The 12,680-nt window shown below is 38.0% G+C and overlaps 2 protein-coding genes across 2 annotated transcripts; both read right to left on the bottom strand.

Moving 5' to 3' along the window:
• Positions 1-2,412: 2,412 nt before the first annotated feature.
• Positions 2,413-3,339, bottom strand: LOC125361924 (olfactory receptor 6-like). Its single transcript, XM_048360547.1, has one exon. It carries the CDS (start codon positions 3,337-3,339, stop codon positions 2,413-2,415), a length of 927 nt encoding a protein of 308 aa, XP_048216504.1.
• Positions 3,340-11,326: 7,987 nt separating this feature from the next.
• Positions 11,327-12,311, bottom strand: LOC125361785 (olfactory receptor 226). Its single transcript, XM_048360388.1, has one exon. The coding sequence runs from the start codon at positions 12,308-12,310 to the stop codon at positions 11,327-11,329; it is 984 nt and encodes a 327-aa protein (XP_048216345.1). The 5' UTR covers position 12,311.
• Between the last annotated feature and the right edge of the window lie 369 nt (positions 12,312-12,680).

A 12,680-nucleotide genomic window follows, 5' to 3' on the forward strand; every position in this document is an offset into this window, starting at 1 on the left:
GAAAAAAACAGATACAACATAAACAACCAAACAAATTTTGAGGGTGAATAGAATAACAACTAAAAAATTAAATAGAGAAATCTAACAGTACAATTGATAATGTAGACAAAAATAGTCAAATTTGAAGACAGGTGAGTCGAAAGTATTCAGTTGAAGGATAAAAATTTAAAAATATAAAAATATATGCAAGATTTATGGAGTACCATCAGAGAGAAAAGTTTATAATAGGAGAATCTAAGAAGGAAAAGTGAGAGGGGGATGGGCATAAAGCTTATTTAAAGAAATAATGATGAAAACTTTCCAAATCCAGGAGATGTATGAATATTCGGGTTCAATCTAATCAGGTCCAACACAGAAACGTCCTCAGTCAACCTATGATAATCTGTCCTAGTAAAAACACTGTGCTCCGTCTTTCCAATTTAAATGCTGAAAACCACATGTAAAGGTATTAAGAGATGAGGAGAGCCTTAGGTGATTAGATGATTAGGTTAAAAGTACCTATATCTTTACCAGGGAGGTCACAGAGAACTATGTCACTCTTTATACCATCTAAGGACACTGCAAATAGGCCCCATCTCTTAGGAAGGAAGCAAGCCATCTTCACACAGTAAATCTGTAGCACCTTGATCACAGACTTCTTCATAACTATGAAAACAATTCATTTGCTCCATCACCAAGTCTATGACATTGTGTTATAGTAACCTAATCAAGTGGTCAAAAATTAAAGATGAAAGAAGGCGAGGGGGAACGCATGCATGCCAGTACTAAAGGCCTGAATGCTGTCCCTTTTTGCTCAAAGCTGGTGCACTACTCCTTGAGCCATTGTTCCACTTCCAGGTTTTTGCTGGTTAACTAGAGTTATAATACTCAAGGACTTTTCTGCCTAGGCTGGCTTCAGACCATGATCCTCCTATCTCAGCCTCCCAAGTAGCTAAGGTTACAGGTGTGAGCCACCTGCATCTGTCTAGATAAAAGAAATTTGAAAGCAGCCACAAGAAAAAGACACCCAACACATGAAAGGAACCTTCATTGGATAACTAGTAGATTTCTTACCAGAAATTCTTCAAGCCAAGGGAGAGGAATAATGTATTCAAAATGATGGAAGAAAATTTTCAACTATCAACACTGTATATCACAAAGTGGTCCTTCAAAACTGGGAGTTAAAGTTTTACCAGAAAAACACAGGCTAGACAGTTTATCACTACTAAACCCATTATACAAAATAGGTATAGAATTTGCCAAGCTGAAATGAAGAATGATAATTAATAACACGAGACTATAGAAGAAACTGATAAATATGCAGTCTGTGAAAACTTTATTTCCATAATAATGATGTTTAAAACACTCATAACTGTACTATTCAAGTTAATATCAAAACTATTATAATGTCTATAGCTACCAAAATTTATGAATGGATATACAATATAAATTGTGGCATTAAAAACAGAAAAAGTAATGTTTAACAGAAGTAAAAAGCACAGAGCTTTTTATGTGATCAAGGTTAAATAAATAAATTCATTTTAAGAACTAATTTTATTATTATTAAGATGCTATACAGAGGGGTTACCATTTTTAAGTCAGGTAATGAGTACATTTTTTGACAATGTCACCCTTTCCACTGGTTTCTCCCAGTTTCCCCTTCCTTTACTTTCTCCAAGTTCCCCCTCCCATCCAAGCCCACTAAATTCATTTTTATAATTATGTATTTTATTGGAAGTCTCATGATAACCATAAAGCAAAAAAGTCTATAGTGATATACATAGGGAAAAAAAGAATCAAAAGAGGAATAGAGGACAATAGTTGTACAAAAACTGCTGGAAAACAATGACCACCACAACAGTGACTCTACATGTTACTTATATGAAACATAAGTAGATCAAATTCTCCAATTCAAAGACAAAGGCCAAAATAAATAAATGAATATAAAAATAAACTATATGCTTCCTACAAGAGATACTATACCTGAAACATAACTATTAATATATATTTATTCAATATCAGACATCTAAATACATGGAATTTTAAATGAAAGAAAAAAGGTCTAACAATATAATAATATCTGGGAACTTCAATATCACTCTTAGAAGAATGAATAGGTCTTGAAGACAAAATTCATTATGAAAAAAAGTATTTGATCTGAACTATGCAGGACTTATTAAACATATACATAGTATTCCATCTAATAGTTGAAAATGCCCATTTTGAAGTTCCTTGTAAATTGAATCATTATTGTGGTATAATGTATGGGGTAAAATGATCTTATGATTATAATACAGCGTGGATTAAATAAATCATATACATATCCTTAAATTATTACCATTTTTATAATGAAACATATGACTCTTACCCTCTTAGTGATTTCGAAGTAAAGACACTATTTATTGTTCATTGTTTGGTTCCCAATATTTCTCACTAACCAGCCCCAAGGGTCTTCTTGATAGCATTCTTGACTTCCTGGTTCCTTAGGCAGTAGATAAAGGGATTCAGCATAGGCGTGACGACTGCATACACAGCTGAGATGAGTTTGTTGGAATTAAATGATGCAATCGCTCTGGGCCTGGCATACATGAAAATCATGGCTGTGTAATAGATTATGACCACAGTGAGGTGGGATGCACAGGTGGAAAAGGCCTTCGTCCTTCCCTGGGTAGAGGGTATGCGCAGAATAGCAGACACAATGTAGACATAGGAGAGGATGGTGGTTGTGAGTGGGAAGATAAGGATGACAATGGCCAGAGCAAAATCCACTAGCTCAGCTGTGGACATGTCTTTGCATGCCAGTTTGAGGATTGGTGAGATATCACAGAAAAAGTGGTTCATGACATTGGAGCCACAGAAGGTGACCTGTGAGATGAAATAGACCTTGATCACCGTGATCATGAAGCCAGTCACATAGGAGAGGGCCACCAGCTGCATACAATAACCTGTTGTCATGATGACTGGATATCTGAGAGGATGGCAGATGGCCACATAGCGATCATAGGCCATGGCTGCCAGGAGCACACATTCTGTGCAGGCCAGTGAGATAAAGAAGTAGAGCTGGGTCATGCAACCATTGAAGGAGATACGCCGTCTCTGTAGGAGGAATCCATCCAGCATTTTGGGGACTGTCACTGAGACATACCAGACTTCCAGAAAGGACAGGCTACACAGGAAATAGTACATAGGCTTGTGGAGGGAGCCAGTGACCCAGACAGTGAGCATAATGACAAGATTCTCTGCTATGACTAGCAGGTAGACCAGAAGGAAGAGGAAGAAGAGCAGGACCTGCAGCCATGGGGCGGTAGGGAAGCCCACCAGGATGAACTCACTGACCACCGTGATGTTCAGCTCCAGCATGACTAATCCACTGTGAATAAACACTAGGCCTATGGCATCAGACAAAAGACCAAACTAAGTTAATAATGCAGCCTTTCTATAGACAAGACATAGCACAGTTTCTGTTAGACTCTTCTTTAAATGTAAAATAAAACCATCAGATTTAAAAATTTCACTTTCACACCAACTGCCAATCACCTGGGAACAATGACTTGAATACTGCTATCTATTTCATCTCATCTTCTTTTGTAAGAAGGTAGACCCTCGGCCGCTGTCTCTCTCTGTGTCTCTCTGTCTCTATCTGTCTTTGTCTCTGTCTGTCTCTTTTTTTCCTCTCTTGTTCATTGGCCTATTTAACTGGGAACTCTCTTCTCCAACCTGTGTTCCTGCTAAAAGCAAATAGGAAGAATAACATCAGATCAGACAATAGCTGTAATATTTCAAACATCGTTTCTTCAGTATAGAGTTCATTAAAAGTTAAAATGGCAATAATTATTGGAAATGTCCTTGATTCCTGCATTCACTTTACATAAAAATACAAATGTTAATCACACATTGGAAATACTTAATATCCCCCCCTCCACCAATTTCTCCAGCTCCATGTCTTGTGACCCTGTATATGACATCCTGTACCCCAGTTACACGCAACATTTTGATCATCTCCATAATATCCTATACACTCACCTGTTCACAGAACTTAAGACCACTGGCCTTAGAGCCACACTAAAACTATAAATATTGTTATCCGGAACCGATCACTGAAGCAAAATGTACTTGAACATGCTCTTTTATATACAGAGGGTATTGATAGCAATGCTAACCTACCTGGTTTGTCATGATGATTAAATGTGATTAATGAAAACCCACTTAACAAGATTTTAGCCTATGGTTATGCTCTATACTAGCTACTATTATATTTGTGCCACAGGCCTGTCTATACATGCATTCATAGGACTATATGATTATAAACCTTTGTGTGTATATATACATATATATATATAGCCACTTGTTTTCATTTACTCACTTTTTCTGTTACTGTTTTGATATTATGGCAAAACATTTCCTGGAGAACAGAATTACAGCATCTTTGAAGGGCTCTGAGTTCAGATTATTTATGCCTTCATCCTTGTCTTCATTCTAATGATTCTTTTTCTCATAAACTCAAGTGGATCTCTGTCACTTCATATTCTCTTCCACGCTCTTTGTCACAAATGTGCCTCTTAGCAAGCTCTACTTTGAAACCTGGAGGAATGAAGAGTGTATCTTATGATTTCTCCTATTTCCAGAATCCAGAGCACCAAACCTGGGTATCTTTATGCTGTCCAAGGTAACGACAGGAGTACAATAATTTTGTTACAGGATTATTTTCAGCCCACCATGGGCTTGTTCCCAAGACAGCACATCATGACAGATTTCTTTTTTTTTCCAGGCAACTTAAATATTCTTTATTGTAATTTTACAAGCTCAGTAGTTAAAAAATCTAAAGCCCAGATACCAATTCTGAGTCCGATCTGAAAGCCCCCACCCCCTACAGTTTCTGGCTTCATATACGTGCATTCATCAATAAAGCTTTCTTCCTCATTTCCTGCATGACAGATTTCTTAAGAAGAATATCAGTTACATCCTTGTCTAAAGATAGAAGACCCTGTGCTTGCCCAAATTCCCTAAACTTGGCTGTATCATACTCTACTCTGAATATTCACTGTCTTCTTAATTAGGCCTTCTCGTGCCCAGGAAAGGTGTCTGATAATATCTTACCAAGATTCTCTTCATTTCCCTTGAAGCTTTCTTTGGAAATCTGTCACTTCCTCTAAGTACCTCCAACCATTCACCACAGTCCATCTGGCCTCTCTGGGCATGCAAATTTTACAGTCATTTTTAGCTGACAATGAGAAGGAAGATAGCTCTGGAGTGTTTATATTATGTGAAAAATCAAAGTCTAGCCTTTGCTTAGACTGTATGGTATGTACTGCAGCAGCAAAATAAGACAGAAGCAAAGATGGGAGAATATATTTAGCATTTACATACCTTTTTGCCCCTGTCTCTCCTCAGGGATCTCACACGTAGTCTGTCCTGGCCCTGGGGAAACTCTGTGTGTGCTGCCAAAGGCTATGTCCAGGGACCTGGACAAGCAAAGGGTATCTCTCCAACTGGAGATTCCTAAAACAGGAACTTACAAGTTTCTTTTTTGTGGCCCTGTGGTTATGGTATGGTCCTTTTATCTAACTCCTATGAATAAGAGGACAAAGCACAAAGTTGTTCAAAAGCCATTACAAGAGCCCAAACTGGATAAATAAAATAACATATATATATATATATATATACACACACACACATATATGAACAAACAAGGATATATATCCTTGTTGGGCACTGGTGGCTTATGTTTGTAATCCTAGCTAGGATTAGATTCTAACCCCAGAGGCTGATATCTGAGGATCCTCACAGTTCAAAGTCAGCCTGAACAGGAAAGTCCCTGAGACCTTTATGTCCAATTAACTACCAAAGAGCCACAAGTGAAGGTGTGACTCAAATGGTAAAATACTAGCCATGAGGACAGTGCCCAGGCTCTGAGTTCAAGCCCCAGGGTTGGAACCTTACAAAATTTCTAGTTTTATTAAGCTAAATTTTTCAAAACAAATATACACAATTTATATGCCTCTGAGAATTTATAGTATTGAAAATAAAATAAGAAATATATACCATAATGAACATATAATGTTATCTGTGCTTTAACGTAAAAATTCATGTGTTTTCTGTTAGTAACCTAGAAACAACAAAGAGGCATTATCCAAGATGTATCATCTAAGAGGTGTCATTCCTTTTGAAAGAAAGGTAGTACTGAAGTGGCATAATGAGAACTAATTTTTTTGTTTAAGCTGACCTACTTCAGAAGATCAACTTCCTAATCTGGGAAGCTACACATACTTTAGACATTTCACCTTTCTCAATTTATTCATCACAGAATAAAAATAATTACCTTCTTAGTATCATGTCACTGGTGTTAGAATCAAAGGTAATATGGATATGTGCATTGTGATATCTATACAATGCAGAATATTATTTGTGCTGGAATTTGAACTATAGCGTGGATTTGGTCAGTAGAGTAAGTTAACAGGGCTTGATGTTCAGAGTGATTTGAATAGTAAACAATTTGAGGAGGGCGCTGGTGGTTCACACCTGTAATCCTGCTCAGGAGGCTGAGATAGTGGTTCAAAGCCAGCCCAAGTGGGAAAGTCTGTCAGTCTCTTATCTCTAATTAACCATAGAAAAATCTGGAAGTGGCTCTGTGGCTCAAGTGGTAGAGAGCTAGTCTTGAGCAAATGGAGCTCAAAGACAGCCACCAGGCCCAGAATTCATGGCCCAAGACTGGCAAAAACAAAAAAGAAATTATATAATATAGAGTAATGATAGCAAAAGGTAAGGTAACAAAGTCAGGAATCTCTGCATTGACAAGAAGTCACACCCACTGCGTTGGACACCAGCAGTTGTTGAGTGAACGCTTGAGAAGTGTGCACTGTATGATAAGAACAGAGTGAAGCAGATGCTCCCAGTGTCTGTCAAGTTATCCACAGCCCACTGAGCTCTTGGGATCTCTGCTACAAACTGTGCTCCTAGGAACTATAACATTGAGAACTGACAGCTAACGTTTTGCAAGAACACAATCCCACACATGCTCTCCTGTTTAGGTAGTAGCCAAAGGTAGCTGAAAGGAACTGAAGCAAGGGACTGAAGTAAAGAGGAATCCTGGAGAAACTTTGCCAGGTCCTGGAGAGCCTGAATTATTTTATGTGTGACTAATTGGAATATGATGGAGGAGAGTTGACCTAGCTTTTACTTTCACCTCTTTTTCCTCCTCTTTCTCCTCCTCCATTTCTTCTTCTCCTCCTTCCCCCTTCTTCCTTCTCCTCTTCTTAGAGATATGTGTTGACTGACAAGAATTCTGGTGAGATTGGGACTACTGGTTATCATGAAACAAGAAAGTCAGGGCAAGCAATTTTGCCCCAAGGAATAATTCTAAGAGAAGATGAGGAGCTCTGCCTTGCAGGCCTTCCTTCCATCTCTGTGCCACATGACATTGTCTCCTCATGCCTGCTGGCACCTAGCAGTGATTTCTGGAAGAATTGCTGTACTTTATTAATGATAAATGCATAAATCCATAACTTTACTACATGCCATTTATTCCTTATCTTATGTTACTCTCATGAATTAACAATATCAATAAATGAATGTCATGAGAAATTCAGGTGATGACTCATGCATCACTGTAAGTAGAAGACTGGGAGAGAGAGGAAAGGAGTGACATTGTTCAAGAAGAAATGTACTCTTTATGTGACTTATATAACAATAACAATAAAAATGCATTAAATAAAAAAGAAAGGAAAGACAGAATACAATCATTTTGTAGAAGTTGCTGAAACCGATCTCCTTTAAAAACCAATCATTTAAAATGGTTCTTTTATGTTGGGATAATACTAGATTTTATTTTATAATACTATTAGATTTTGCTTTGTAATACTATTAGATTTTTCAGATTCTCAAGTATTTCTTACTCAGTTTTGCTTTCCCATAAAATAATCATCATTCATCCCACTTATTCTGTTCATAAGTAAGAATTTAAAATTTGTTACAATTAGCTATTTACATGTTATCATTTTTAATCTCTTTCAACTTTCTCCACAATATGTTCAGATTTTATTTTTTAATCAATATTTGTATATTCTAAGATTCAGTCCAAAATACCATAATCTGCACAGGAAATTTTTCTCTTTTGATTTGATATTGCTGTCTTCACACTCAAATAGAATATTACAGATATATATATATATATATACTACCATTGATTTTTAACATCAAATATATATAGATATGTAAAGTAGTTTTATAAAGAGTATGAGTACAATTCATCTTCATGTTACCTCCTCGATCATTCTCCACCTCCTCCATCTGTTTCAGCTCCACCCATCCCCTCGTTACCTGCTTCCATTTTCACATATGCACATTGAGTATTATATCTGTATTTATCCACTCTTCATCTCTCCCTTTGCCTTCAGTCTTGTGTGTCATAATTGTCAGGGATTACTGATTTGTGGAAATTGTTTTCAGAGTTGCAGACCAACTCTTACTCTTCCTTTTTTGTTTTAGAAAGTTCTTTATTCAGGAAGGTTTAGGGAATATTTGCTGACACTGTTCAATGTTAAATGTAGCAAATAATAAAATAAATGGAACTATTAACTTGAAGTACATAAGCCCTGATAATTACAATGAACATTCATCCATACAAGGTTTGTTGTGCACAAGAGATAAAAATAAAGGCTAAAAGGAAAATTTAGATTAAGTTGTGAGAAAATTTGAAAGGCAGACTAAAATCCTTGCAGTTCATTCCACATTGGTGGGAACTACTGGGCATTGTGAGCACAGAAATCATCTATATTAATTCTCTGTAGCCTATAGATGTAGCTGCCTCTGGTCATGCTGAATAAATCCCTGTATAAATGGCTCAAGTAGATCCAGTTCTCCTCCATCCTGTATGTATGCAAGAGACTGTTGGCCCTCAGAATTATAATAGTCACATCATCTATGAAAAACTTTGAAAGACTGAAAAATTATGAATATGAAATGAAACAAGCAGCATCCAAAGGAACGGGGAAAATTAAAGTCCTATATTCTTGCCGAAATCACATAAACCCAAATGTGTGTACATCAATAGAAGACAACACAAACTTAACCAAGTAACTAATACTTCTCTTAAAAAAATGTCCTGTACGTAGTTTCTTCTTCTTTTTTTCATTTCTCATAGTTTTCTGTACCTTGTGTCTTGTATATAGTTTATTTGATCTGTCAAAGGGAAAGGGAATCATAGAAACAGCAGGACAAAGGATGCAACTAAGGCAATATGGATATTCACTTGAGACTACATTGGAAATGAACTCTACAACTTGTGGGGAGAGGGGACTGGAAAGGGGTAATCAGCAGGAAATGACAGATGGGGTAACAGTGTTTAAAAACAAATATACTCATTACTTTACTTATGTAACTGTCACCCCTTGCTTATGACCTTTTCAATAAATATTTTTTTTAAGAATTGAATGTTATCAATTTTCAAACAAATAGCAAAAAATAAAATCCTAGAAGGTTTTCACTTCAAATTCAGTGTGGCCCATAAAGGTCGCTATCAAAATTCAATCCACATCAATAAAGGACTCATCCCCATCATAGCTCAGGTCAATCAACCAGCCTGTCATTCTTTATTTATTAAAAAAGGATAGATGGAGAATATTGTGCTAAACACTGAAGTTGGTTTAAAAATTGGAAGTCAGAAAGTTAGAGAGAGTTAGCATAAAGAGCACCTTGAAAAGGTAATGCATTTCATTATATAATATTGGAAAGGAAAGGCAAGCACAGTAGAGAAAATCAGAAGCTCATTGTTACTTCCTACTAACTGGAATTAACCTTTAAGAGAAGTTCATATAATAGCTATAATAGCCTCCTTCCCAGATCCCTGCCCCATTCAAAAACTTACTCCACAGGGAAAATTGTGAGGTAGAGTTTTGGCAAACTTCATTTCTAGTCACTTTAAATGCACTGCAATGAGATGTGTTGAAGGTAATATAATTATTTGGGCTCACATAAAATGTCTATTACATTGAAATGTTATTAAGTGTAGCTTAACAAATATGGTTATGTATGGTATAGCCAGGCTTCTCAGAAGGCTGAGGCAGGAGGATCACTTGAGCCCAGGAGTCTGAGGCCAGCCTGTGCATCACAGCACAGGTTATGAAGCCTTCTACCGAATATATGAGGCAACTGACAACTCTAAAAGTCAGCAATCGGTGATGGAGCCTGAGATGGAAGCTTCATTGTTGTCAGGGTTCTGGGGCTTAAATGAAATAGTTGGGAGCTAAATTTCTGAATATTGTTCTCAAAAACTCTTTCACTTTCTTTCTAGATGAGTAAAGTTGCATATCTTAGTGATTAGGAAAATATTTTATTTAAATACATATCTTTGTCACCATGCTTTGCTGTAGAATGCACTTTATAAGAAAAATGTCCATTGATGGCTACACATAATATTTTAGTCCTTTGCCTTTTTATAAGGTTTATACAAACAGATAAATAAAGCTGGTTCCTGTGATGCTGTTACACAACCTAATTGATCTCATTTGTTGTACTAGGATAATTTTTCTGTCATTGACTTTTTTAGATCATGCTATTTCAGTGACTGTATAGTATGTATCCGTTGAAGGTCTAAGCTATCATTGCCTTTAACAATGCCATATTTTTTGTCTTTATAAATATATACATATGTCCAAATCTGTTCAGTGTTTTTAGAGTCGATCATACATACTGCTCAGTTCCCTCCCAGAAAGGCTGACCAGTTTGTCCCTCATCAATGCCTGCCATACCCACCTCCAGGTGTCACATACATATCTCATCCAGCTGGCATCAAACTATATTCATTTATTATATCTATTCATAGCCACCATGTGCTAGGTAGTGTTCTGGATCATGTAGATAAAACAATATTAAGGAAATGTGATCCTGTCACTATGATGCTTCTAGTCAACTAGGAAGACAGAGACTAAAGAAACATTGCACTCAGACATTAGTTTAATGTGGCGATGAGCTCGATACATCAGGAAACAATGCCCGAAGCCCCTGGGGTCCCGAAGGTGACATGCTGCCAACTCAATATTCATAGTTTCTTAACATATTTGCTTTGTCACTCACACCATAATAAAGCCTCGCTGTGGCTCTTTGCTTAGAAGATCTATGTAAATAACAATAGGGCAGATGACACAGGACCAGTGTCCAGCTTGGACTTTATAGCTGCTACTTGCAGAAATCTAGCTTCTAACCTCCTCCTGGACTAATTAGTAAGTATTCCCAGTTTGTTGGCAATGCCTTTGAAACTTGCCCCTAGTCTAGACACCAAGAACCCCATCAGACATCATAGCAGACATTTGCCCTTGTTTAACAACAGTTTGCCAGACTCCACAGCTCCCCTCTAACCATCTCTGTGAGATTTCTTGGGATTGCCATCCTGGCCCTGGTACAGATGCAGAGTTCGGCGTAAGGCTCTCTTGACTTCTTGGTTACGCAAGCAGTAAATGATGGGATTGAGTAACGGTACGATGACAGCGTAGAGTACCGAGACCAGCTTATTGGTGTCAAAAGCGGAGAGTGCCTTAGGCCGGGCATAGATAAAGATACTGGCTGCGTAGAAGATGATCACCACAGTGAGGTGAGAAGCACAGGTAGAAAAAGCTTTATGGCGACCAGCAGCTGAAGGGATCCGCATCACAGCACCAGTAATGGCCATGTAGGAGGCTCCAGTGACAGAGAGTGGCCCCAGAAGGATAAAGATGGCCAGGACAAAGTCCGTAAGCTCTGCCGTGGACATGTCTGTGCATGAAAGGTTGAGCAATGGGGAGACGTCACAGAAAAAGTGGTTGATGATGTTGGGACCACAGTAAGAGAGGCGAGAAATGAGAAAAACTTTGACCATGGAGATGCCAAATCCTCCAGCCCATGAACCAGTTGCCATCTGCACACACAGCCGGCTACTGACAATGACAGGGTAGCGGAGAGGATGGCAGATGGCCACATAGCGATCGTAGGCCATCACAGCAAGGAGGACACACTCAGTGCAGCCCAGTCCCAGGAAAAAGTAGAGCTGTGTCATGCATCCCTCAAAGGAGATGAGCTGTCCATGGCTCTGTGTGGACCCAATGAAGCCAGCAAGCATCTTGGGAATGGTGACAGTGACATACCAGATCTCCAGGAAAGACATATTAGCTAGAAAGAAATACATGGGTTTGTGTAGGGTAGGATGGTTCTTAATTGCCACAATGATGAGTGCATTTTCTGTCAGTACCAACACATAGGCCAGCAGAGAAAGGGAAAACAGTAATGCCCGCAAGGGCACTGGGGCAGGGAAACCCAGCAACACAAACTCATTCACTCGCCCACTGTGGTTCTTCTGCTCCATGGCATTGGCTATGTCCTCTGATCTCTTCAGAAGACGAGATTGAGGTGTCCCGAGAAGACAACAGCAAGAGCCTAGATTTTATCTTGATGGGTTCATTTGGACATCGGATGTGGAACATAAAGTAATCACTGAGCTGAGAAATGATCTCGGACAACCACGGACTAAAATAAGTGGCTTTGTGTTGAAGATAGGCTAACAGTCTTGTTGCAACCTTGCACAAACATTTATTATTTATGTATTTCCCACCAGGCAAAATAACATTGGCCCCAGTGACTCTTTCTTATTCCTATACAAACACAAGAAGGAAAGACCAAGATGATTGATTTTGATGATGAAAATGCTGCAGCAATAACTTTTCATATGCAAATAA

The sequence above is a fragment of the Perognathus longimembris genome, chromosome 13, assembly GCF_023159225.1.
Source record: "Perognathus longimembris pacificus isolate PPM17 chromosome 13, ASM2315922v1, whole genome shotgun sequence".
NCBI lineage: Eukaryota > Metazoa > Chordata > Mammalia > Rodentia > Heteromyidae > Perognathus > Perognathus longimembris.